We start from the raw sequence: 27,580 nt of genomic DNA, 5'->3' as shown, positions 1-27,580 counted from the left end.
TGCCTTCTACTTTAAGTATATTAAATAGATAATTATGTTAATTATGCTGCTGTTAATTATTTTAACTGCAGGTTACTCCTGACGAGTAACCTGCCATTGAAGTGTCAGCCTTCTAGGCCTATAACTATATAATTATCAGGGAAGTCTCTTGATTTGTGTTACCTGTAGGACCCCTTTTTCAATGGGAAAGTATTGCATTGCAACCTGTCACAAATGTCTAGCACGTAAAATACTGGTTTTAAAAAATCATAAATAAAGATAATCCTGTCTTGAAATTCATCTGAGGTTATATAGTTACTGGAAGTAACAAAAGGATTTATTTATAATAACAAAGTTTCAGTCTGTAAGAATTATTAAACTTAGAACATGTTAAGTTGCTAGCATGAGATATGAGGTCATAAATTTAAACTTGGAACCAGAAAGAGCATACTTTAAAAATAATACAGATATTTAGTTTCTCAAATGTGTTTTACCCATTTTATCATTCCTTCAGTCCTATCCTTAATGAATTTAATAAATCTTTAACACATTGTTTACTCAAAAAAAAAAATTAGGGACTTCCTTGGTGGTCCAGTGATTAAAACTGTGCTTCCACTGCAGGGGATACGGATTTAGTCCCTGGTTAGGGAACTAAGATCCAACATGTTGTGCAGTGTGGTGGTGGCCGCACGCCCCTGCAAAAAAAAAAATTTAAAAAAAAAAAAATTGGCAGTTGCTGCATGTTGAAGGATTTATTTGGACATCTATTTGTGTCAATTTTAATTTTCTGTTTTTTTCTGCAATAGGAATATGTATACTTCCTGATGCTCATTCAATCGATCAAAGCCATATTCCTTTTAGCCCAGATAATGTAAATCTCAAAACTGTTCATGAATGTCAGGAACCTTCTTCATCTGTCCATAGTACATCTCCATCAGTAGAAGAAAACAAGATTGTATTGGATGTGGATAAACAGAACACTAAAGAAGAAATTGGTTTGACAGAAGAAGTAAAGGAAAATACTATATCATCCAGGTTTATTTTGCTTTATTAAACTATTACTGTTTTTTGAGCTTTACAAAATAAATTACAGTGTTCAATTTATAAATATATATAAACCAACCATCAACTTGACTAATACCTTTGAGTAATAATTAATTAAATGTAAAGTGGGCAGTGCTAGTTTTTCACCCTTTAAAAGTAAGGATTAGCTGATTTTGATTTTAGTTTAATGGTTTACATATTAAAATTAACCACAGTGCATGTTTTAAGCTTTAAAGAAACCGTCCTATGTAAATATAGTTCCCGTTTTACAGACCTGGTCCAGATTCTCTTCTTTTCTCAAAGCTTTTAGATATTTCTACCATGTAATAATTTTAGCATTAAGATATAAACACCCTAGATGATGTAGCTCCTGAGAAGATGGCATTTAACTGTACCAGTGCTGGATAGAGGGAATCAATGTGAGAGAGAGACTTTTTCCACAGTTGATCAGTTTCTCTTCTCACCTGTTTCTAGGACTACAACTTCTGAAGTGACCAATAATTTGAGAAAGAGAAGTAGATTTGCCAAGCCCAAGCCAAATCTTAAGAAGATTTTAGGGACCAAGAGATTTGGTGCTCATCAGAAAGTTCCTAGTTTGTTTGTAACTAAAGGAGAAGAAGTGGAAATTCAAAGAGGTAAACTTTATTGTTCCCTTAAAAGTTACAAAATTACTTTGTCACAAGAAATTTTATTGTTATTTCAAATGGGATATTCAGTTGTTGCAATTATTTTAACCTGACTATTAAAAAGTTAAAACATACAGAAAGTAGAATGAGCTATAAAATACCCATAAATCCACCAACTAGTTTCAGTAGTTATTACCCTTTCACTATATTTACTTGATCGAATTTTCTCTTTGTGTATATATATATATATATATGTATGTGTGTATATATATATATATATATTTCTCTGTGTCTGTTTATATGTCAGTACTCAAGCATACATCTCTTAGGCATACATGCATGTGCCAGAAAACAAGACGGTACCCAAAAGGGAAAAATTTTTTAAACTCCCTCCTTTCTTGGTTTCCCAGTCCCCTAATCCCATTTCCAGTATCAGTTTTTATTATGGACTTCCAGGAATGTTTTCGAGAAGGCAATGGCACCCCACTCCAGTACTCTTGCCTGGAAAATCCAATAGATGGAGGAGCCTGGTAGGCTGCAGTCCATGGAGTCGCTAAGAGTTGGATACGACCGAGCGACTTCACTTTCACTTTTCACTTTCATGCATTGGAGAAGGAAATGGCAACCCACTCCATTGTTCTTGCCTGGAGAATCCCAGGGACAGGGGAGCCTGGTGGGCTGACGTCTATGGGGTCGCACAGAGTCGGACACAACTGAAGTGACTTAGCAGCAGCAGCAGGAATGTTTTATCCACATGAGGATCTAAATAAGGGTGTATGTATATACACACATACACACATATATGTACACACATGTATATTCCTTTCAGCAAGAACAAAAATATATGCATATTATATCTACTGTCCAGCATTTCTTGAAGGTGGTGGTTTTGTTGAGATAACTCATATACCATAGAATTCACCATTTAAAGTGTACAATTTGGGAATCCCCTGGCAGTCCAGTGGTTAGGACTGCATGCTTCCACTGCATGGGTTCAATCCCTGGTTAGGGAATTAAAATCCCACAAGCTGCGCTGCGTGTACCCCCCGACCCCCTGCCAAAAAAAAAAGTACAGTTCAGAGATTAGTATATTCACCTTTTGGATTTTATAAATAATGCTGCTAAGAACATTCATTTATGTGTTTGTGTGGGCTTGTGCTTTTATTTCTCTTGGGTTTATGCCTACAAGTGGAATTGTTGGGTAATCTTTTGAGATACTGCCAAACTTTCAAATACAGCTACACCATTTTATATTTCCGTCAACATTCAGTGAGGGTATCAATTTCTTTGTATCCACCCAAACCTTTGTTAGTATTTGTCTCTTTGAGTATAGCTATCTTAGTGGGTGTGAAGTCCTATCTTGGTAGTTTTGATTTGCATTTTATTTCCCTTTTAACTAATGATGTTGAGTATCTTTTTATGTGCTTATTTGCATATCTTCTTTAGAAAAACGTCTCTCAAGATCCATGCTCATTTTAGAATTGAGTTGGTTTTCATTATTGAGTTCTTTATGTTAGTGCATTCCATTTTTAAAGATTGAAAAAAATATTTAAATTTAAATTTTTAATTATTTAAATTTTAAATAGTGAAAAAACATCTTTCCATATGATTGCATAGTGCTCTTGTTCCATTTTTTCAATTCTATTTATTCAGTTTTTTCAGTGGCCTCACTATATTGTGACTTACATGTTGAACCCTAGTCCCACTTCCTTTTGCATCTGCCCTTCTTGTCAAGGTCTCAACCCCTTAGGGTACTAGTGGGAGCAGGAAAAGCAGTGGTAGGCTGCCTAGATTGTATTCAGTCCTCTCCATATGTAGAGGATCTGAATATTTAGCATCATTTTCCCCCTGTTTGGGGGTTCCTGGTTTCTGATATTTCTTTTGAGCCAGCAGTGCCTGTGATTCAGTTAGTAAATTCATTTCTTTGGCTTGAGCAGTACCCAGAAGATCCAGTGTGCAGGGTCCAGTTACCTCTTTATAGTGACATCATTGTCTTCCTATTTGTGACATTATTCTTTACAGATCAGCTCTCTCCCCAACACTTCCCCTAGGGTGGACAGCCAGACTTCATGAGTACCCACGTCTAAACCTCTTTGTATGTGTGTTTCTGATTATACTGCTGTTACAATAAAGTAGAAATATAGTTGTTGGTGATGGACAGGGAAGCCTGGCGTGCTACTGTCCATGGGGTCTCAAAGAGTCAGACATGACTGAGTGACTGAACTGAGCTAATAATTGTTGTGGCTGCCAGGAGTGAAAGAGGTGCAATGCAGATTCATTAATTATCTCATTTACGATAAAAAGTGTAACTGGCCCAGACCACCTTTCTGCCACGTGAAAAAGCTTGCTTTTTGGATTAAGAGAAGTTTGGAAGAGCCACTGTATGGTAATCTTTGAAAAAAGAATATATTTCTAATTTTGACTTTACTATTTTATAAAGTCTATGTTTTAAATGTGTTTTTTATTTAAGAAACTGAGAAAAATGCTTCTCAAGAAACAGCATTAGAAGATAAAAACCTTGGGTCAGTTACAGCAACAGAGAGTACAGAGCAGAGCAAGGTGGCATCTGTACATGGTATTGAAGAGACCAGTATTTCACAAGAAACACACCTAACTGAAAGGTAAGAGAGGAAAGATGCTCTGGGATTTGCTTCATATTCTGGGTCAACTTTGACCATAAGCAGTAGCTGTGAAAATTTGTTCTATTGCATTTAGTATGTATTTTTTTTTTTTTTTAATTGGAGGCTAATTACTTTACAATATTGTATTGGTTTTGCCATACATCAACATGAATCTGCCACAGGTGTACCTGTGTTCCCTATTCCATCCCTCTGGGTCGTCCCAGTGCACCAGCCCCAAGCATCCCGTATCCTGCATCGAACCTGGACTGGCAATTCGTTTCATATATGATATTATACATATTTCAATGCCGTTCTCCCAAATCATCCCACCCTCGCCCTCTCCCACAGAGTCCAAAAGACTGTCTATACATCGGTGTCTCTTTTGCTGTCTCACATACAGGGTTATCATTACCATCTTTCTAAATTCCAGATATATGCGTTAGTATACTGTATTGGTGTTTTTCTTTCTGGCTTACTTCACTCTGTATAATAGGCTCCAGTTTCATCCACCTCATTAGAACTGATTCAAATGAATTCTTTTTAATGGCTGAGTAATACTCCATTGTGTATATGTACCACAGCTTTCTTATCCATTCGTCTGCTGATGGGCATCTAGGTTGCTTCCATGTCCTGGCTATTGTAAACAGTGCTGCAAGGAACATTGGGGTACTCCTTTCTCTTTCAGTTCTGGTTTCCTCAGTGTGTATGCCCAGCAATGGGATTGCTAGGTCATAAGGCAGTTTCTATTTCCAGTTTTTTAAGGAATCTCCACACTGTTCTCCATAGTGGCTGTACTAGTTTGCATTCCCACCAACAGTGTAAGATTTATTGCTTGTAGACTTTTGGATCACAGCCATTCTGACTGGCGTAAAATGGTACCTCATTGTAGTTTTGATTTGTATTTCTCTGATAATGAGTGATGTTGAGCATCTTTTCACGTTTTTGTTAGCCATCTGTATGTCTTCTTTGGAGAAATGTCTAGTTCTTTGGCCCATTTTTGATTGGGTCGTTTATTTTTCTGGAATTGAGCTGCAGGAGTTGCTTGTATATTTTTGAGATTAGTTGTTTGTCGGTTGCTTCATTTGCTATTATTTTCTCCCATTCTGAAGGCTGTCTTTTCACCTTGCTAATAGTTTCCTTTGATGTGCAGAAGCTTTTAAGGTTAATTAGGTCCCATTTGTTTATTTTTGCTTTTATTTCCAATATTCTGGGAGGTGGGTCATAGAGGATCCTGCTGTGATGTATGTCGGAGAGTGTTTTGCCTATGTTCTCCTCTAGGAGTTTTATAGTTTCTGGTCTTACGTTTAGATCTTTAATCCATTTTGAGTTTATTTTTGTGTATGGTGTTAGAAAGTGGTCCAGTTTCATTCTTTTACAAGTGGTTGACCAGATTTCCCAGCACCACTTGTTAAAGAGATTGTCTTTAATCCATTGTATATTCTTGCCTCCTTTGTCAAAGATAAGGTGTCCATATGTGCATGGATTTATCTCTGGGCTTTCTATTTTGTTCCATTGATCTGTATTTCTGTCTTTGTGCCAGTACCATACTGTCTTGATGACTGTGGCTTTGTAGTAGAGCCTGAAGTCAGGCAGTTTGATTCCTCCCGTTCCATGCTTCTTTCTCAAGATTGCTTTGGCTATTCGAGGTTTTTTGTATTTCCATACAAATTGTGAAATTGTTTGTTCTAGCTCTGTGAAAAATACCGTTGGTAGCTTGATAGGGATTGCGTTGAATCTATAGATTGCTTTGGGGTAGTATACTCATTTTCATTATATTGATTCTTCTGATCCATGAACATGGTATATTTCTCCATCTATTAGTGTCCTCTTTGATTTCTTTCACTGCATTTAGTATGTCTTAAAAGTTGGAAAACCATTAAATGAGATGAACCTTGACATACCAGCTCTAAGTATTATTCTGTGGCTGTCTCCTTGATTTCAGATATATACTAACCTGTCTTTCAGAGGTGAAGATCAAGAACGGAGATCTGAAGAAGTTCCGATATCATCAGTTGCTCCAGCTGTTTATTCTGAGTCAGGGCCCCATACATGTGGTTTGGGCATGGGTCTTGGTGAGAGTTCTGTTGAAGAGCCTCTGGGAAAGGACTTTAATGGAGACCCTGTGCTTACACTAAATGTGCCAAAGGTAAAAGGATGTAAAATATAACAGGGAGTGGCTAGCTAGTTCTAATTTACGCACAATAAATTTCACCCTTTTTAGAGTATAATTTAACAAATTTTGATAAACATATATCATTATATAACTGATACATAAAAAACATGTATCATTATATAACTGATACATAAACAATTCCATCACTTTCAAAATTTTCCAGTGTCCTTTTTTAGTCACTCCTCCTCTCCACCCCCAGCTTCTGACAGCGACTAATCTTTTCTTCTTTCCCTATAATTTTCCTTTTCTGAGAATGTATGTGGTAGAATTTTTATTGAGTGTGTTTTTAGTCTCTGGAACATAGAGATAAAATAACCAATGGCTAGCTTTGTGTACAAGTTTTAAAAAAGGAAGTGTTTTATACAGAGAGAATTCTTGCTTCAAGTTCCTGTAGTTATTCTAATGTGCATCCAGCTCTGAGCAAATCCTTAATCTGGAAGAACAAGTATGAATTAGCCCGGTGAAGGGAGAGGAACGTGGACGAAGAACAAGTGTGAAACAGCATGACATGCTCTGGGACTATATAAATAGTTGTGAGTGGAATATAAATGAAAAAAGTGCTTAGAGATGAAGTTAGGCAGCCTGGGGACATATCATAAAAGTAGTTTTTATGGCTTGCTAAGGAGTTTGGGTTATATCCAAAGTTACTGAATTTTCCCCTACTGCCCAATTTTTTTAATTTTTACTTTTTATTTGGAAATAATTTCAAGTTTAGAGAACAGTTGCCAGAATCTGACATAGAAATCTGTTAACATTTTGCCTCATTTGCATGCATTCCTGGCTGTAAACATTACTTTCTCTGTGGGTTGCTGTCCATCTTGGTAGATACTTTAAAAAAAACTAAACCATTTGAAAGCAAGCTATAGACATGAGCCTTCACCCACAAATACTCCACAGTTTCTTAAGACCAGGGACGTTTCCTTACAGAGAAATGATAGTACTATTATCACACTCAGTTCCAGTCAAGCCTTTTACGTTGCATTTAGCTGTCGTTTCTTTTTACTCTTATAATCTAGAGTTGTCCTCCTACTCTTTTTCCTCTTTTGTGTACTTGACGTTTTTGAAGAGTCCAAGCTAGTGTGCAATCTGGATTTCTTTTATTGCTTCCTCATTATAGACTCAAGTTATGTGTCTTTTGGCAAGAGTTACTATAGAGGTGATGTTTTACTCTTGTGTTGCAGTCCATGGGGTTTCTAAGAGTCGGACACGACTGGGCGACTGAACTGAACTGATCATATCAGGGGACACATAATGTCAGTTTATCCCCTTATTGGTGATACTAACTGATCTCTGGGGTAGAATGGTACCCACCAGATTTCTCTGTTAAAATAGCACCTTTTCCATTTAGTAATTTAGTTTGCATTGATGATTCTTGCCTGAATCAATTAACTGACATTGTTGGTTGCAAAATGAAAGTTTTAAGATCTTAAGCAGTGGAGAATTATAATTGGAATTGTATTTTAGAGAAAACGGTGTTTACAGTTTTGTGGAAAACAGATTGGATGGAGCCATGCTGGAGGCAGAGACCAGTTTGCTTCTATACATGTCACCTCCTAGTGGTGCGGTAGCTGCTGAGATGGGGATAGAGAGAAGGTTGAGTGGTTTGTGTCTCCCTTTTCTATTACTTCAAAAATCGTTTCATATTCTACACATACTTAACAATTTATTTATAATTCCTTTGTGTATATATGTGTATTTATTTAAATTAATCAACATTTTATTGGTACACTGAAAGTTTCAAAACACCTGAAAAATTCTCTGCTTAGGTTAGCTAAGTTGTTGAGTTTTGAAACAATAGCTGTTCACATTGTCAGGAAATCTTTTTAAAACTTAGATTTGGTTAACCTTACTCTTTTTTTTTTTTTTAATTTTTTATGGCAGTGTATACCAACTGGTATTCCAGAAGTCCAGCAAGAGAATGTAAACGATCTTCAAGACCTAACAGGTATGATAATCTGCTTCAGTGGTATTGTAGAACTTAATAGTATGTTTTTTACTTACTCCCCATTTGACTATAGAAAAAAAAAAGCAGTTTTATTGGTCTATGACGGCCTTAAATTTTTTTTTAAAAGACACTTGAAATATTTTGTATATAAGCTTTGTTATTCAGAATTATAATTCTTATTAAAAAGGAATTGTAAATCTTCTCAATAGAGAATCATCTTTATCCTTTACGAAATTACTCTTTATTTACTTATTTCTTGAGGGGTGTAATTTAGTTTTTTTATCCTTTGGGATAAATTGTCATGAGACTTTTCAGAAATGAAATAAATTAGTGATTTTCTGTCACTTCACGGTTCAGCTTTTCATTTCTAACTTTTAAACTTTGATAGTCAATCTAGTTAATGTACATCAGGATGGTGAGGATGAACAAGCTTTCATTTTAACTCTGGTGGAAATCCCAACTCATGCAGTAGAAGAATATGCTGATAGCACTGTGCAGTTAATGCCAAATCCTTTACTGCCGGCGCCCATATTGGTCAAATCAGCGAATACAAAAGAAAGAGAAGACACGAGGTAATGAATCATCTGACCTGTTTTTGCTAGGAGGAAGGGATGCTTTATGAATTGAATAGTATTGATTGAATAAGCCATTCACCAGCCTTATTTGTAATTGTCATGGAGATCTTATTTAGTAATTATGTGATAAGTTAGAGAAAAATTACTGATTTTATATGATAAAGTTGCCATTTAAACGTATAATACTTTGTGTGAAACTTTGTTGGTATTTTAAGTATTTTGAAAGCTAAAAAAAATTAGCAATGTGAATCATAAAATATCATCTGTTAAAGATGTGGCTACATTGTATACATTTACATATATTTTAAATTCTGAAATAAATATACATTCACAGAAATTTACAAAAATAGTACAAAGAGGATGTACTTTAAAATATTTGAGATACTCATTTTCTTTGCTGTAAAATTCTTAAGTTGTATTTTAATAGTCATTGGTTAAGATGCTTAATTGTCTATCAGGTAACATCTGAAATTGAAGCCTTTCATATTAGGAAGAAATACTTTAGACTAAAATTTAACTTTACTGACAAAACATTTTGATGCCTCAGATTTAATTCAGTATTATAGAATTTAAGTTGTGAGATCTTAAGTATGAATGGAGCTGAAAACTAACATTTTTGTGATTGTGGCCATGTATATATTAGTTATTTAGAAGTTTCTTTGGTAGTTTTCTTGAGAGTAGCTCAGCCTTTAACATCATTAAGTAATTAATTTACTGTGTGTGTATTTTCGATGCAGTATCAGTTTTCCAGTAACTTCAGTTGGTCAAGATGACGTGTGTTTATCTAATTCTGAAAGAGATGGTTCAGAAAACTCTGCTGCTAATTTGGATCTTGTATCTAGGAAGAGATATCATTGTAGCCTTGATGAAAGTGACCATGTGCCTCCTGCCAAAAAACTTCACTCACTTCAATAGATGATTGTCAAAAATATACCTCTGAGGTAAGAGGAAATCATTAAACAAGTAAGATGGCCATATCAGTGGACCTATTTCTGTTCTTCATTTAGACTCTTTATATAAACATAGTTCTAATAGTTTCTACCATAAATAATCCAGATAAAACTGGTTTTGTACTTTTACTTTCTACTAGTTCTAGGTGGAAATTGATAGATGTTACTCAGGAAACCCATTCCCAGTTCATTGTCATTGGCTAAAGATAAGACTGAAAGCATCATACAGATGTGGATTTTGGTTGTACCAGTTAAAAGCTGTGGGATCTTAGGAATGATACTGAATGAGTTCCCTATTGTGTAAGATGGTAATAGTGATCCTACATGTGTGTGTGTGTGCGCACGCACGCTCAGTCATGTCCAACTCTTTGCAACCCCTTGGACTGTAGTCTGCCAGGCTTCTGTGTCCATGGGATTTTCTAGGCAAGAATACTGTAGTGAGTTTCCATTTCCTTCTCAAGGGTATCTTCCCATCCCAGGGATAAAACCCACGACTCTTGAATTCCTGAATTGGCAGGCGGATTCTTTACTACTAGGGCCACCTGGGAATATCATCACTACCATTATCATAATGTTTAAAGCTTCCCATTGCTCTTAGGAATAAAACCAAACCTCTAAGGCCCTGTTTGTTTATTTGGTTGTTTTCTGTGTCTAATCTCATCTTGTGCTGGTCTCTGCCTTACTTTGGCCATTTTTCAGTTTCTTGAGTACACCATATTTCTTCATGTTCCAGGGCATTTCTTTTGCTCTCTCTTCTTTTTGAAATGTTTCCTTGCAAAATACAGACTTCTTGAGCTCAGTCGTAAACCTCAGGGATGCCTGACAGTACTGTGCAGATTCAGTTACCGGCCTCTGTGTTGTAGGTTTGTTAAGCATCCTCTCTGTTTTTGTTTCTGGTACTCATCATAAGGTACTACAGTATGGAAAGATTAGAATCTATATTCTCAAAAGAATGGTTGAAGACCAGTAGTCCTTAGATTATAGCAGACAACAGAAGTGGTATAGTCTTCTATATGGTATTCCAGAATAATTTTTAATTTCTCTTAGTATGTGTAAAGTTGAACATCTTTTCATATACTTAGGGCTTCCCTTGTGGCTCAGCTGGTAAAAAATTTGCCTGCAATGCAGACCTGGGTTCGATCCCTGTGTTGGAAAGATCCCCTGGAGAAGGGAAAGGGCTACCCACTCCAGTATTCTGGCCTGGAGAACTCCATGGACTGTATAGTCCATGAGGTCGCAAAGAGTCGGACACAACTGAGCGACTTTCACTTCACTTCATATGCTTAAGATCCAGTTTTATTTCCTTTCCTGTGACATGACTGTATTCTTTACTCTTTTTGTAATTTGGTTTGTTGATCTTTATCTTATAGATTTAGAGGAACTGTCTATTTTGAATATTTGTGTATGAGTTGCAAATTTTTTTTTCTTAGGTTGCTGTCTTTTTTTTTGGCTGCGCTGGGTCTTCGTTGCAGTGAGGGGGCTTTTTCTAATTGCAGCTTGCGTAGGGCTTCTCTAGTTGTGGTGTGCGGGCTGAGTTGCCCTGCACGTGAGTGTCCCTGTGGTATCTAGTTCCCTGACCAGGGATCGAATCCTCAGCCCTTGCACTGGAAGGCAGATTCTTAACCACTGGACCACCAGGGAAGTTCCTTCAGGTTGTTGTCTTTTAATTCTACTTTTTGTGATTTTCTTCTGGAGACTATTTTGCTTAACTTTTTAATGTGACAGTCTTGAAATTTTTAAAAAGGTAGTTGTTGTCCAGTTGCTAAGTCGTGTCCTGCTCTTTGCAACCCTGTGGACTGCAGGACACCAGGCTTCCCTGTCCTTCACTGTCTCCCAGAGTTTGCTCAGACTCATGTCCATTGAATCGGTGATGCCATCCAACCATCTCATCCTCTGTCGTCCCCTTCTCCTTTTGCCTTCAGTCTTTCCCAGCATCAGGGTCTTTTACAGTGAGTCGGCTGTTCACATCAGGTGGCCAGAGTATTGGAGCTCCAGCTTCAGCATCAGTCCTTCCAATGAATGTTCAGAGTTGATTTTCTTTGGGATTGACTGGTTTGATCTCCTTGCAGTCCAAGGGACTCTCAAGAGTCTTCGCCGGCACCAACAGGTCGGAGGCATCAATTCTTCAGTGCTTAGCCTTTGTATCCCTATGTATCTGTCATCCAGTTTCAACATTTTGTCAGCATTCTATGCAGACATTGTTTCATTTTGTTTTAAAAGTATATTTAATGACATGGAAAAAAGACCATAGTATATCATTATATGCAAAATTATGCCACCAGTTTATAATATTCCATTTAACAAATGACAGGCTTCCCGGGTGGCTCAGTGGTAAAGAACCTGCCTGCCAATGCAGGAGACATGAGAGACTTGGGTTCTGTTCCTGGGTTGGCAAGATCCCCTGGAGAAGGAAATGGCAACCCATTCTAGTATTCTTGCCTGGAAAATTCCATGAGCAGAGAGGAGCCTGGCAGGTTATAGTCTGTGTAGTCGCAGAGAGTCAGACATGACTGACCATAGCACACATGTTAAAAAATGATAGCTGTACTTTGGAGTGACTAAATCTTAAAAAAAAGGATGTATAGTGTAGTGTCTGTTGGGCCTATTTGAGAGTTTTATTTTCTGAAAAGTCGAAGTTATAATTTCAAATTCTAGAATGTATATACATTACACTTAGATATACAAATGATTTTTATTTTTCTGTAATCAAATTTATTAGCCTTTTGGGCTATTCCCTGATGATCCAGTGGTTAAAACTTGGTGCTCTCACTGCTAGGACCCAGGTTCAATCCCTGGTAGGGGAACTGAAATCCCACAAGCTCAAAAAAATTTTTTTCTTTTAATTAGTCTTTTTATGTGTGCCTGTGGAGATTACGTTATACACTGAAAGTCTACCTTGAAATTAATATAAATTCTTCTGATTAATATCACTGATTTGTTTAGAATTTATTTTGGTTTTAAGAACAGTGGAACCAACTTAATTTTCCCCAGATACGTATCTGTTTGTCCCAGCATCATTTATTGAAGAGTTCATCTTTTCTCCACCGATTTAAAATTCCACTTTTGGGGACTTCCCTGATGGTCTGGTGGTTAAAACTCCATGCTTCCATTGCAGGGGGCATAGGTTCAGTACCTGGTTGGGGAAATTAGATCCTGTATGCTGTACTGCGAGACCAGAAAATAAAATAAAAGTGTAGTTTTGGAGGAAAAAAAACATTAAAAATTAAATAAAATTCCCATAAATATTTGGGTATATTCCCAAATTTTCCTTTCTTCTACATTGATTTACCTGTTTGTTCTGGGGCCAGTTTCACACTGTTTTAAAATCATTGTACCTTTTAAGTGCTTTAATATCTTAAAGGGACAGTCTGTTCTCCTCCCTGACCCCCAGTACAATTTTATTCTTTTTCCAAGATCTCCCTAGTTGCTTATTATGTTTTAAAGTTTATATTAATTTTAGCATGTGCTTATCCGGAGCTTAAAAAAAAATCCCTGTTGGTACTTGTGTTAGGATCCTGTTACCGTGACAAATTAACACAGAGAAAACTGACATCATAAATGTGATGCTGAATGTACCTATCCAGAAACAGTGTATCTTTCCATTTCTTTAAGACTTCTTTTGTGTCTGTCTCTTAATGCTGTTTTAAGTTCTTCTTCATATAAATCTGGTTTATTTCTTACTGGGGTGTATTTAAAAATTTTATCTTTTTTTTGTTGTTGTTAGTATTATCATTAAGTTCTTTTAATTTAGAATGCTTTACAGAATTCCCCTCATTGTGTGTAATATTTTTTCAGTTGGTTCTTAAGAGTTTTCTAAGTAAACAGTTATATTATCTGCAAATATAATTTTAATTCTCTTCTTCTTTTTACACCTTGAATTTCTTTCTCTTTTTCTAATTATATTGGCTGATATAACTTTAAAAAAGTCAGAAAACAGCCCTGATATTGGACATCTTTTTCTTACTCCTGACTTCAATGGGAATATGTCCAGTGTTTATGAAATGGGATGCCGGCTTTTGGACTGCAGTAGTTAATATTTTATATTGTTAACAAAATACCTGTCTATTCAATTTTAGGTTTTTTTTTTTTTTCCCCAAGAATGAATACTATTTCATACTTTTCCTGCAAATAGAGAGATGAGACTATTTCTCTCTTCAGATCAGTTGATTTGTATTAATGTTTTAAAATACTGAGTCATCTTTACATTCCTGAAATGAACTTCTTGGCTGTGCCAAACAGATTATGCGATGTTGGTCCCCCAACCAGGGATTGAACCCATGCCCTAGGCAGTGAAAATGTGAAGTCCTAACGGGCTGCCAGGGAATTCTCAAACTCTGTTTGATTATGATGTTTTAGTCTTTTGATGTGCTGCTAAATTATGCTGGTAATACTTCATTTGATGTTTTTGCACTCATGTAAAACTGCTTAGTTGGATCAATATTACACTTGATTTGTAAAAGGCATTTGGAAGCTTTTCCTCTTCTGTTATGCTACAGAATAATTTAAATAGTAGCTGCAGTGTTTGATAGAAGCATCTATCACAGTGTTTTCATAATGTTTGATAGAAATCCTGTGAAACATGTCTGATCCTAGTGCTTTGTAGGAGATCACCAATTTCTTTACTTAAGAAAGAAAGAAGGAGGACTTCCCTGGTAGTTTAGGGGTTAAGACTGTGCACTTGCGCTGCGGGAGGTGATGGTTCATTCCCTGGTCCAGAAAGTTCTACATGCCTTGCAGTGCAGCCAAAAAAGTAAAAAAAAAAAAAAAAAGTTGAAATTTTTTTTTTAAAGGAAGGAAATAAAATCAATTTTGACAACTGTAATATTTTTTTGTAAATTTCCTTGAAACAGGTGTGTTCAAAGGAATTAACAGATGTTTTGGAGGAAACAGGTGAGTGAAGTGATTGCATTTTGCTTAGTACCCCTCATAACTATTTTTTAAATTTGGGATAGAAGATGAGTCTTGCTCATTTTTCTCTAAGAGTCAAGCCTTTATTGTTAGAAGGTGTTTTGTTTTGTTTTGTTTTCTTTTTGGTCCCTTCTGAGATCTTAGGTTTAGCACTTTGATAGCCCTAAAAAGCTACTTTCATCCTATACTTAGTAAAAAACCATAGAACTCCAGGATTTCCTGTAAAAGCTCAACAGTTACATTTAAGGAATTAGGAAGCTGTGTATAAGGGGGTTTTTATAGGTCCTTAGTTAGCTTTACCCTTTTTTGTGTTTAATTTTTATTGAAGTACAGTTGATTTACAGTGTTGTGTTACTTTCTGTTATACAGCAAAGTGAATCTGTTATGCGTATACATATATCCACTTTTAGATTTTATTCCCATATAGGTCATGACAGAGTATTGAGTAGTGTTCCCTATGCTGTACAGTAGGTTATTATTAGTTATCTAGTTTTATGTATAGTAGTATGTATATGTCAGTCCAAGTCTCCCAATTTATCCCACCCCCATTCCTCATTGGTAAGCATAGGTTTGTTTTCTATACCTGTGACTTTTACTTCTGTTTTGTAAATAGGTGCATTTGTAGATTGCACGTATAAGTGATACCACGTGATATTTGTCTTTCTGTGTCTGACTGACTTCACTCAGTATGACATCCCTAGGTCCATCCATTTTGTGTCAAGTGGCATTATTTCATTCCTTTTAATGGCAGAGTAATATTCCATTGAATAGAGGTACCATATCTTTGTCCGTTCCTCCATTGATGGACATTTAGGTTGCTTCCGTTTCCTGGCTATTGTAAATAATGCTACAGTGAACACTGGGGTACACATATCTTTTCAAATTACAGTTTTCTCTGGATATATGTCCAGAAGTGGGATTGCTGAATCATATGGTATCTCTATATTTTGTTTTTTAAGGAACCTCCATACTGTTCTCCATAGTGGCTGTACCAGTTTATATTCCTACCAACAGTATAGGAGGTTTCCCTTTTCTCCACACCCTCTCCAACATTTATTGTGTGTAGATTTTGTGGTGATGGCCGTTCTGACCTTAGCTTTACCCTTTGATTAGAAAGTGATACTTTTTCATTTTGCTAGTTCAAGAAATATTTATGCAGAAAGCTTTTCTAAGTCAAAACATTGATATATTGATATAACTATTTTATATCTGAACATAGAAGCTGTTCCACAGCTTTGACCTATTATAATATGCCTGGGACTTCCCTGGTGGTCCAGTGGTTGGGAATCTGCCTGCTGGTACAGGGGACGCAGGTTCGATCCCTGGTCTAGGAGGATCCCACATGCTGAAGGGCAACTAAGCCTTGCATCACAACTGCTGAAATCCAGCACTCTAGAGCTTGCATGTGACATCTGCTAAGCCCTAGTGCCCTAGAGTTTGTGCTCTGCGTGGAGGGGCCAGCGCAGTGAGAAACCTGTGTGCTGCAAGTAGATGGTAGCCCCTGCTTGCCACAACTAGAGAAAGCCTGCATGCAGCAACAAAGACCCAGTGCAGCGAAAGATAAATAAAAAAATTCCTAATAGTCCAAGTAACTTGACTAATTTTTAATTTAGCTTATCAAAGTAGGTTCATGATAGAATAATCATGGGTTTTCTTCTTCAGATATTGCAGAATAATTGAATATTAATTTCAGCATATGTGCTTACCATTTTTTTCTTTTTTGAAGGGGAGTCTTACAAGGGACAGGATATTTTCCCTACCTCAGGAAACATACAGACAATTTCAGAACCTCAGAAAGAGCAACTTGAACCAGCTTCTCAGAGTATCAGATCTGGATCTCTTGATAAAATAACAGATACACAAGAACAGAATGCATCTCAGTTACCTCAGGATGAGACAATGGTGTCTGATAAGGAAGAAAGAACTTGTACTGCTTCTGAGTCTGAACAAATGGGTAGCATCACATCGTCTTCAAACCGCCCCCTAACCAGGTATCATGAGAAAGTCTTTGATGTTTCTTTTCTCTCCACATTTTGCTCTCAGTGGATAAATTAAACCTATATGGAATAGGTGTAACATGTATAAACACTAAGTCCAATACTAAGGATGGTGTTTTGTGAACATACCCCTCTGTCATTAATATAAAGGGAATGGGTGTCATCAAAGGAAATACAGTTAATGCCACACACTTTCAGAGGACGTTCCATATGACAAGAGCTTAACTTTAAGGTCAGGGCGTCCCTCATAGCTCAGTCGGTAAAGAATCTTCTGCGATGCAGGAGACCCAGGTTTGGTTCGTGGGTTGTGAAGATTCTCTGGAGATGTAAATGGCAACCCACCCCAGTATTCTTGCCTGGAGAATCCCATGGACAGAGGCGCCTGGCAGGCCACAGTCCATGGGGTTGCAAGAGTTGGACATGACTTAGCAACTAAATGATGATGATGGATTTTCAGTACTGAAACTTTGACTTATAGATAGAAAATCTTTAGAATTTAGGATTGCACACTTTCTTTTTCAGATTGTTCATGGTTGTTATTTTGATAATTATTTATTCTACCACACAGTAGCTCCCAGTGCAGATGTAGATGGTGTGAGGCATAGGGCTGACATCAGAAGTAGTCTGCTGCTGCTGCTGCTAAGTCACTTCAGTCGTGTCCGACTCTGTGCGACCCCATAGACGGCAGCCCACCAGGCTCCCCCGTCCCTGGGATTCTCTAGGCAAGAACACTGGAGTGGGTTGCCATTTCCTTCTCCATGCATTAAATGCATGAAAGTGAAAAGTGAAAGTGAAGTCGCTCAGTCATGTCTGACTTTTCGGACCCCATGGACTGCAGCCCACCAGGCTCCTCCATCCATGGGATTTTCCAGGCAAGAGTACTGGAGTGGAGTGCCATTGCCTTCTCCATCAGAAGTAGTCTGGAAGTTGTTTTATTGAAGTCCCAGATAATGTGTGCATTTCTTTCTCTCTCTCATGGCATACCAAAGAGGTCAGCTTTGGCTTCTCCCTATAAGAGTAAGTGTGGAATTGAAGCCCCAACCAGCTTCTCCCACATTATGTCCTAGTACTAGAAGCCAGTCTGCTGGGTTATGGACATCTATTGGCTTAGCAGCAGCATTCAAATCATCAGTGTGGTGCTGGTGAATCGAAGAGGGGAGGATACGTATCAGTCTCCACTAAAGGAAAGTGGGAGGAAGGACGGATATAACTTGAAAAAGCATATTTAACAAACCTGTTCTTTTTGTTATATAAACTACATCTTTTCTGGAATTAGGAATGCGCTTAAAATAGAAGGAAATGGCAACCCACTCCAGTACTCTTGCCTGGAAAATTCCATGGACTGAGGAGCCTGGTGGGCTACAGTCCATGGGGTCTCAAAGAGTCGGACACGACTGAGCGACTTCACTTAAAATAGAATGAAGGCAATGTCATGGGAGTTTGGGTTTTAGAACAAGGGTTCTATAGAACATTATATATTACCTTGTGATTATATAATCATATATATATATATAAACAAATAAGCATGCTCTGTTCCAGTGAACTTATATAATCGGTTGGTGGACTGCATTTGGCATGTGGATCATAGCTTGCTGACCCCTACTCTGGAGTCTTCCTACTCAAAATGTGGTCCTGGGACCAACAGCAGGGACATCATTTGAGAACTCAGTAGAAATACAGAACTCGGGCCCCATTCCTCTTCAACTCAGTCAGAATCCTCATTTTAATAAGCTCCCCAGGCGATTTGTGGGCACTTTTAAGCTTGATAAGTACTACTCTAGAGAAAGCCTTGACCTTCATCACAAGTATGTGCCATGGCATAGTGATGTTCAACGCCTAGTGGTGTCAGTGCTTAGATCTGTGCCGCTCTTGTGCTATCACACGTACCAGTTTAGCATTCGTGGAAAGAAGCTGGTACCAAGAATGTGTCTTCCTGGGACTTCCCTGGCATCCAGTGGTTAAGACTCCAGGCTTCCAATGTAGGGAGCGTGAGTTTGATCCCTGGTGTAGGAACTAAGATCCCAATGGCCGGGCAGCAGGCCAAGAGAAAAAGTTTAATTATACAGGTATTGATGTTGGCCTATAAAATTTTATACATTCCTGCTTTTAGTTTCTTTAATAATCTGCCTATGAAAAATTTAGTGACTATTAAAAAGAAAAAAAAAAGAATGTGTCTTTCTGGATATTCTTGAACATCTTTACATTTGCATTTCTAGACCTGGCAGAAGACCCCTGGGATTTTTGTCTTTAATATGTTCAAAGAATAGCTTGGACTCTGATGAAGCTACACAGGTTCATAGTAAGAAACGCCTAAAACCTGTTATACCTGTATCAAGACAAAATTTGAAAAGATCTAATCTGCCTAGTGTAAGCCAGAAAAAAACTCAAGAGTCCTCTGATGTTCCATCTCCAAGTGTTGTTGACAATACTCAACCTACGAATAATGATGGTTCAGCAACTCAGGTATGTGATAACTGTTCTTTGTTTATTTGTATAGGATGGATTGGTTATCAGGCTCAACTAGGAAAGACATGGTAATTGCTTTCTTCATCTGGATGTCAGAAATTATTGCAGGGCAACTCCAGTCCATCTCCTTGCTCTCCTACCCTGCTTATTAGAAGAAGATAAGGTGCTGAATTAGAAAGTTACAGCTAGTTTAGTACAGAGCCGTTGAACTAACCATAAATGAACACTTAATTGCCAGTCCTTTACTGCAAAGATCCTTCTGACCTTTTTGCTCCTTTTGTGGAAGCAAAACAAAGCAGTACTTGCATTTTATTTCCTTTAGGAAAAACGTCCTGACACCTACAGGAATTCAAGGAATGGTAAAATTAGAATTTGCTTGCATGTTTCATTTCTGTGCATTCTAAAGCTGTCATAGTAAGTACTAGGGCACAAAAATCTGGGAACTTATATCAAAGACTTTGGAAGAATATTGGGGTGACTTATCTCAACAAAGAAAAGGCTGGTGACTATTATTGGATAGCATGGAGCCTCAAAGGAAAGAGTATTTTTGTAAAGAACATTTTTAACATTTTAAAGTATTTTATGTTATTTCCTACAATTATATTCTGAGACCAGAATTTTATGAGTCTTTATTATTGTCACCAAATTCCTTTGGAGAATAGTAATTACCAAGTGTAACCGTGCCAGTTTGGTCCCGTCTTTACCAGCCTGAGATATTACTTTTCAAAATACACTTGTTTTTCTTATTTAATATAGTGGTGGAGGAGTGGAAATGTAATTTCATTTTCTGAAAATTAGGTATGTATTTATTTCTGGCTCTGCTGCGTCTTTGCTGCAGTGTGAGGGCGTTCTCTTGGAGGCCGGCAGGGGCTACTCTGTGGTTGCCGTGTGTGGGCCCCTCTGTGGTGGAGCCCGGGCTCCAGAGTGTTGGCTCAGCAGTTGTGACACAGGGCTTAGTTGCCCCAAGGCACTTAGGATCTTCCCAGACCAGGGACTGAGCCCACGTCCCCTGCATTGGCGGGCAGATTCTCAACCCCTGGACCACCGGGACTCCTGTCATTTCACTTCTAAAATTTGCATTTCTTCAGTTATTAGTGAGTTGGTTTTTTTCCCGCTTATATTTACTAGATTCTGTTTCTGTCTTTTTTTAAATTGCTGTGTTGTTTTTGCTTGCTGATTTATAGCTTTTGGAATCCCAGTAGTTTTCTTTTGTATGAGTTCTTTATGCATGTAAATAAGCCACATACCTTTTAGCTCTTTACTACAAGTATTTTTTCCAAGTTTGTTTGCTTTTTAAAATTTTGTTACACCTAACTTTTAAATGTTTAGTTAAATCTATTACTCTTCTCTTTGTAAGTTATTAAATTACTTTTATGATTAAAAGTTTTTCTCCACAGGTATAAAATTTTGAATAATCAGTTTTAAAACTTTATTCATGGTTATTGACGTTGGTATATAGTGTGAGGCGAGGATTTAATCTAAATATCATCCTCAACTTGCTGCTTTGTTTTTTTGACTAACATATTCCACATGTTTTAAAATGCATAACCTACAAAAGAGAGTTTATAGTAAAATGTTTCCCACATCTGTCCTTTAGCTTTGTAGTTCCTCCTTTCTGCAGGTGTGTCGTGTTATCAGATTTTGGTTTACTTTTCCAGAGACTTTTTAATATACACAAATATAAACATTTTTCTTCTTCTTTTACATAAATAATGGCATGTCACTTCTTCTTTGCTTTTCATGTGTAGCAGTGTGGCTTTGAGACATTACAAAACAGTAGATAAAAGGCTTCCTTCTCTCTATTGCTCTTTCTTTTTTAAAAAAAAAGATATTTACTTTTACTTATGTGTTTGTTTGGCTGCACCAGATCTTTGTTGCAGCACGCGGGATCTTTAGTTGTAGCATGCAAACTCTTAGTTGTAGCACGTAGGAACTAATTCCCTGACCAGGGATCAGACCTGGGCCCCTGCATTGGGAGCAGAGTCCCAGCCACTGGACCACCAGGGAAGTCCTTTGCTCTCTTTAAAAAAATTGAATTATTAACTTTTTATTTTGAGATAATTATAGATTATCATGGAGTTATAAACAACCATATGGAGGGATCTCATCTATCCTTCACTCAGTTCTCCCCAGTGGTAACATCTTATGAAACTCTCCTCCAGTATCACAACCGCTATACTGACATTACGATAGTCAAGATACAGAACAGTTCTGTCACTAGAGGGATCTTTTGTTTAGCCCTTTTATAGACACACCCACTTCCCTGCCACCCCCACTGTCCCCTTATTTTCTGGTAACCTGGTTTCCAGTAAATGTGTCTTTTTGGGACTTACCTGGTGGTCCAGTGGCTAAGACTCTGTGCTTCCAATGCTGGGGGTCCTGGTGCGATCCCTGGTCAGGGACCTAGATCCCACGTGGCACAATTAAGAGTTCACGTGCTGCAACTGAAGATCCCGTGTGCCGTAACTCAGACTGCTGCTACTGCTACTGCTGCTAAGTTGCTTCAGTTGTGTCCGACTCTGTGCGACCCCGTAGACGGCAGCCCACCAGGCTCCCCCGTCCCTGGGATTCTCCAGGCAAGAACACTGGAGTGGGTTGCCATTTCCTTCTCCTGTGCATAAAAGTGAAAAGTAAAAGTGAAGTTGCTCAGTCGTGTCCGACTCCTAGCAACCCCATGGACTGCAGCCTACCAGCCTCCTCCGTCCATGGGATTTTCCAGGCAAGAGTACTGGAGTGGGGTGCCATTGCCTTCTCCAATAACTCAGACTGGGTGCAGCCAAATAAATAAGTAAAATAATTGTATATTTCTCTTTTAAAAAGTGTGTCACCCCAAGAATGTTTTATAAATGGAATCATGGCTTTGGGACTAGTGTCTCTTCAGTAGTGAGTCATCCAGACGGTTTTACATATCAGTAGTTTATTCCTTTTTGTTGCTGGATAGTATTTCCTGGTGTGGATGTGCCAGCTTTCTTTATCCATTTACCCACCAAAGGACATCTAGTGGTTTTCAGAGTTTGTTATTATAAATAAAGCTGTGAGCTTCTGCATGCAACTTTTTGTGTGGACATAAATTTTCCTTTTTTTTTTTTCAGGAATAAGTGCCCTCATTGTTTTTGATGATTCTGTAATATTGCATTGTTTGAGGGTACCATAGAGCGATACTGGTCTCACACAGGCATTTAAGTTACTCCTAATTGTTTGCTATTTCAAACAGTGTAGTAACAACTCATATATAAATAGACCATTTTTCACATTTTGGGTTAAATTCCTAGAAATTGAATTGCTGGTCTAAAGAAATGATTTTCCTTTTGACAGACACTGCCTGATTATCCTCCATAGGGATTGTATCAGTTTCAGTTCATAACAGCAATGTATGAGAGAGCCTTTCCCCTCACAATAGTATATTATTAATGTTGTTCATTTTTTATCTTCTTCATAGATTTAATGAACACATGTGTCTGTGATATAGGTTGCAGTTTTTTGTCCCTCTGTGGCATTTATCTTTTGATTTTGTATATGGTGGTTTGTGCCATGCAGGTATTTTTTATTTTTATGTACATGAATTTATCAATCTGCTATGATTTCTGGCTTTCATGTCATTCCTTCACACTCTGTCCCCACCCTAAGATTATAAACCATTTTCCTATGGTATTTTACAGTAGATTGTTTTAAAACTCAATTGTAGTTTTGGCGAGGCTGCACCTTTGTTGCTGCACAGGGTTTTCTCTGGTTGCGGCGAGCGGGGGCTGCTCTCTAGTTGTGCTGTGCGGGCCTCTCACTGTGCTGAGCTCTTGTTGCAGGGCACGGGCTTGGAGTGCATGGGCTTTGGTTGTCGTGGTGCGTGGGCTCGGTGGTTGTGGCATACAGGCTTAGTTGTCCCACAGCATGTAGGTCTCACTGGACCAGGGACTGAACCTGGGTCTCCTGCACTGGCAGGTGGATTCTCTACCACTGAGCCACCAGGGAGCCCCTATGGTCGATTTTTAAAAATGTTTTTACATTTAAGTTTATTGATCCATCTAGAACTTGTAATGGTGAAGTATAATAGGTTGGATTTCCTTTTTGTGAGACAGTTATACAGTTGTCCAGTATTATTTATTGGATTATCCACCTTTTCTCAATTTTTTTTTGAAATAACACTTTTATCAGGACTAAATTTCCATCCATATGTGTTAGGGATATTTCTAGTCTATTTCACTGATATGCATGTCTGTTCCTGTACCAGTACCATGCCGTCTTAATTTTTCTAGATTTATAAGTATGCTAATTTTTGATAGAATTGCTTTGATTTGTGATATTTCCTTATGTACCATTCTGTTTCATGGGTCCTATTTTGGTCATTAAAATGTTTTCATTTAGATTTAATAGTGTTATATTTTCTATGTTATTAATTTTTTCACAGAAATTTGAAGTAATAAACATGTACATTACAGTTAATCTAGTTATGTCTAGTATTGTATATTTGTTGGTTTTATTATTATAACTAATGCTGCAAAGGTTATCTCTTACTATGTTTAGGATTATTTCCTTAATATAACAGCACAGAAATTAAATTATTGGGTCAGTGGGTATAAACATATTTAAAGCTCTTATAGTGATAAAGAATCTGCCTGCCAGTGCGGGAGACACAGGTTCTATTCCTGGGTCAGAAAGATCCCCTGAGTAGGAAATGGCAACCCGCTCCAATATTCTTGCCTGGAAAATTTCATGGACAATGGAGCCTGGTGGGCTACAGTCCGTGGGGTCGCAAAGAGTCATACGTTGCTGAGAGACTGAGTGAGTGAGTACTTATTGCTATATTGCTTTTCAAACAGGTATCAATTTAGACTACCACTATCAATATAAATGTTATACTGCATACTTAATTTTATTATCTTTTTAGGTTTCTCATAATCGTCCCTTACCAAAAGGAGAATGTAAAGGTGGCCAAAACCGGGTGCCTGAAGAGGAGCCAACCACAGTCTCTGAATATTTCTTTAACGATATCTTTATTGAAGTGGATGAAACAGAATAGAAAATCGCCTTTTTTATTTTCTTTTTAAGTCTAGGATTTCCAGAATCAGTTATATCAACAAAGCAGTATTTAGAAAGAAGCATCACTGGCAGTTTTTCTTTAGGTTGATTTTGAGTATTTATTCAGCTTGATTTGAAGCTTTTATAATCAGTGAAAAACATTGCTGGGGTCCTTGTCATTCTGATTGGCTCAGCATTTTGGAAATATCAACCAGTTAAGACTGCTTTCTCAGACAGAAATAACAGGTCTTGTTTACATTTTGACTCTTTCTGTATTGAACACACATGAACATCCTCGAATGTTGTGGATAATGTCTGTGTAAGTCACAGTGCTGATGTATTTGGAAGTGGATTGTATTTAACGTTTAGCGAACCTTTTGTGAAGGTTTTTTTATGTTTGCGTAGGGTTTTTGTTTTTGTTTTAGGATTTTGGGGGGTTTGGGTGTTTTTTTTTAATTTTTATTTTTTAGTATGGTGAAAGTCTTTTCATTTGCCTCTAAATATATGAAAGGAAATTGTGAAACTCCAGTTTAGTATGGTAACTGTTAAAAACTTTTCTATTATCATCTATTTGACTGAAAAATGTGTATTTTTCTAATTCATATTGATGTAACATTAGTCCTAATTGAAGAACTAGTATTTAAACTTACTATTTATAAAGATAAAACATCAAAAAGCTTATTTATTTTTAAATTTTTTATTTAAAAGAATATTCAGTTTTAATTTTTTACCCCTGAGATTATGGGTAAAGAAAGCATTAACAAATTTATGTTTGTCTCCTTTCCCGCTTTAATTTTAAAGATATTTAAAGTGATATAACTAAAGTATTTGAATAGTATATATGTTTGAATACATTTTTTTCTCATAGTTCAGTATATTGACTTTGTACTGTGAATTTTTTGTTTTTCTTATTTCTTAGATAATCTCAGGATTTGTATGGGAAAAAAAAACCTTAACCTTATTTATGAGGCAAATTTCCATACAAAACTCAGTCTCCATTACATAAACATATGCTCACATACACACATTCCTTTTTTAAAAAACAATTTCTTGTTTTCTTTCCCCCATTAAATTCTCCTTAAGGACCTAAGTATGTAGGTCTTTATGGACAGAGCATAATTGAGATGTTAAAAACAGAAAATAAGATCACAATAAGCGTTTATTAAGTCAGTGATTATCATCAATATGAATTTATGGGTTGGGTTTAAATTTTGAGATTTTGTGATTTACGTAGGTAATTCCTTTATCCACCCAAGCAAATCTTTGTGGTTCAAATTAAACTTCTGAAAAAACAGAATTATTCTTTTATATGAAAAGCCCTCTGGGTTGATAATGCCTTGGATCAGGAATCAGAAACATTTTCTGCAAAAATATTTTCGAATCCGTGGGCCAGATGCCTTCTGTGGTAACTACTCGACTCTGCCACTTCAGTATGAAAACAGCCACAGGCAATACTTACACGATGGGCATAGATGGGTTGGCCCCTGTATTAGACAGTAGTTTTCCTATCTTAAGGTGCTGATGTCATTACCTATGAGATATTTGTCCCGAAATGATGAGTTGTGCCTAACAAAGAAAACTGTTGATTGCATTATGAAATCAGTATTTCAGTTGGGAAGATATTCTAATGTCTAATTATGTTTGTAAATTGAAAATTATAAAAAATGGTGACCAGTTTTCAGGTTCACTAGTAAAACTGGATTTAGCTTGGCAAGTATAACGGTAATCCTAATGTATTAAAACAATTGATATTAGAACATTTCTTATTCATTGCCTTATAGTGAAATTTACAGTTTAAACTTTTTTGTCATAAAGGAGGATTTAGAAGGAAATTCTCTATAGATACGCATTTATTTATTTCATGTGATTAATATGTTACAAAAACCATGGTCGTAAATCACATTGCTATTTTAAATGCCGTTTTTATACATTTTAAAAGTCTCATTCTGAAAAAGTTTCTTTAGTTCATGTTAGTTTAGGTGTTAGGTTGTCATAGCTAAACTATGATTTTATCCCTTGTTTAATATAACTTTAAATGTGTTAACATCTGTCTCTTGTTCATCTACAATGAGTCAATTTTGTGGAAGATGTAACTTCTTACTGTATAAAGGATAATTTTATCTTTGGGCATTCATTGCATTAGAGAATCAAGTCAGCTAAATTCTCCTACTGTTATATCCTTAAAACTACTCTTAGAAAAAGAAAATCAGTGTAATTTACCTTACAAGGGGGAAAGACTTGTTCACACCTGTGTTTAATCTGACTCATATAAAGATCATGTGAAGAATTTGTATTTTATAAATTTTCAAAGAGATATGATTAAAGGTCTTTATTTTTTTCTTGTCTTTTCCTCCTGAACACTTATATCTTAGCAAGTGATCAACATGATGACTTAAAAGCCTAATTGTTGGTAAATGATTGAGGCACAGATAAAAATATGATATCCACTGCTTACCACCATGTTTTTTGAAATATAGGTCACCATGTATATTATCTTGCTTAAAGAAGTCTTTGACAAAAAGCAATATCTGTCATTGTAAATTTTCTTGTTCTAAAGAAAGCAGTTATATATTCTGTAGGTGTAAATTATGTAAATAAAAGTTATTTTATATTATTTGTTGTGTCCTTTTTTTCAAATGACAATAAAGATATTAATGTGTTAGTGAACGAAAAATAGTCTTAGAAGTACAGTTTACACTTCCACAAAGATATAGTATAATTGGAAGAGTTAATTTTTTCTCTCATATATGCTGTGAAGGGTATTATTTTGATTTTGCAAGAGTAAAGAATAGATTTTCCCCACATCTGGGACATATGAAAAGTTGCTTACTTTTTTGTTTATTTGCTCCTCATGCAATGAAATTTTAGATAAAAGAACTCAATCTCTTTTACTTTTTTTTTTTTTTTTCCTGGAGAGAAAGGCAAATGGGAAACTTCAGTTATGGATATAAACCTAGACTTCTGACAGTGTCTGACCAGACTTTTAAACTTTTTGTCTGGCATAAAAGGATTTTTTATTTTCTTAAAACTCCTCCCCACTCTTTTCCTGCTTTCTCCCAATATGTTAATCACAATTTGGGTTTTCATATTCAGTATTTGTATGGTATTAGTGGAAGTTATTCACTGCTCTACCACCTGATGAACTTAGATGACATTTCCTTTCTGGTACAGCTCCTTGTTTTTCTTGTTTTTCTTCATTTGCTTTGGGTTTGTTTTTGAACCTGTAGCTTAACCTTCATACCCTCCAGCAAGTCTGGTTATACTTTATATATAAGTTTATACT

At 36.7% G+C, this 27,580-nt stretch overlaps 1 protein-coding gene across 1 annotated transcript in view; it reads left to right on the top strand.

Annotated features, from left to right (window-relative positions):
* Positions 1-26,911, top strand: part of BDP1 (B double prime 1, subunit of RNA polymerase III transcription initiation factor IIIB) — an 85,066-nt gene extending 58,155 nt beyond the window's left edge. The window contains 12 exon segments of the mRNA XM_010816707.4: positions 786-1,014; positions 1,498-1,658; positions 4,120-4,270; positions 6,236-6,416; positions 8,325-8,388; positions 8,777-8,960; positions 9,701-9,858; positions 9,861-9,904; positions 14,764-14,803; positions 16,548-16,812; positions 19,035-19,281; positions 24,167-26,911. Coding sequence (XP_010815009.2) covers positions 786-1,014; positions 1,498-1,658; positions 4,120-4,270; positions 6,236-6,416; positions 8,325-8,388; positions 8,777-8,960; positions 9,701-9,858; positions 9,861-9,904; positions 14,764-14,803; positions 16,548-16,812; positions 19,035-19,281; positions 24,167-24,298 — 1,856 coding nt within the window. The 3' untranslated portion in view covers positions 24,299-26,911.
* The last annotated feature ends 669 nt before the right edge of the window (positions 26,912-27,580 follow it).

Source organism: Bos taurus, chromosome 20 (assembly GCF_002263795.3).
Source record: "Bos taurus isolate L1 Dominette 01449 registration number 42190680 breed Hereford chromosome 20, ARS-UCD2.0, whole genome shotgun sequence".
NCBI lineage: Eukaryota > Metazoa > Chordata > Mammalia > Artiodactyla > Bovidae > Bos > Bos taurus.
Note: the sequence above shows the minus strand (reverse complement) of the source record. Positions and strands in the feature narration are given on the sequence as shown.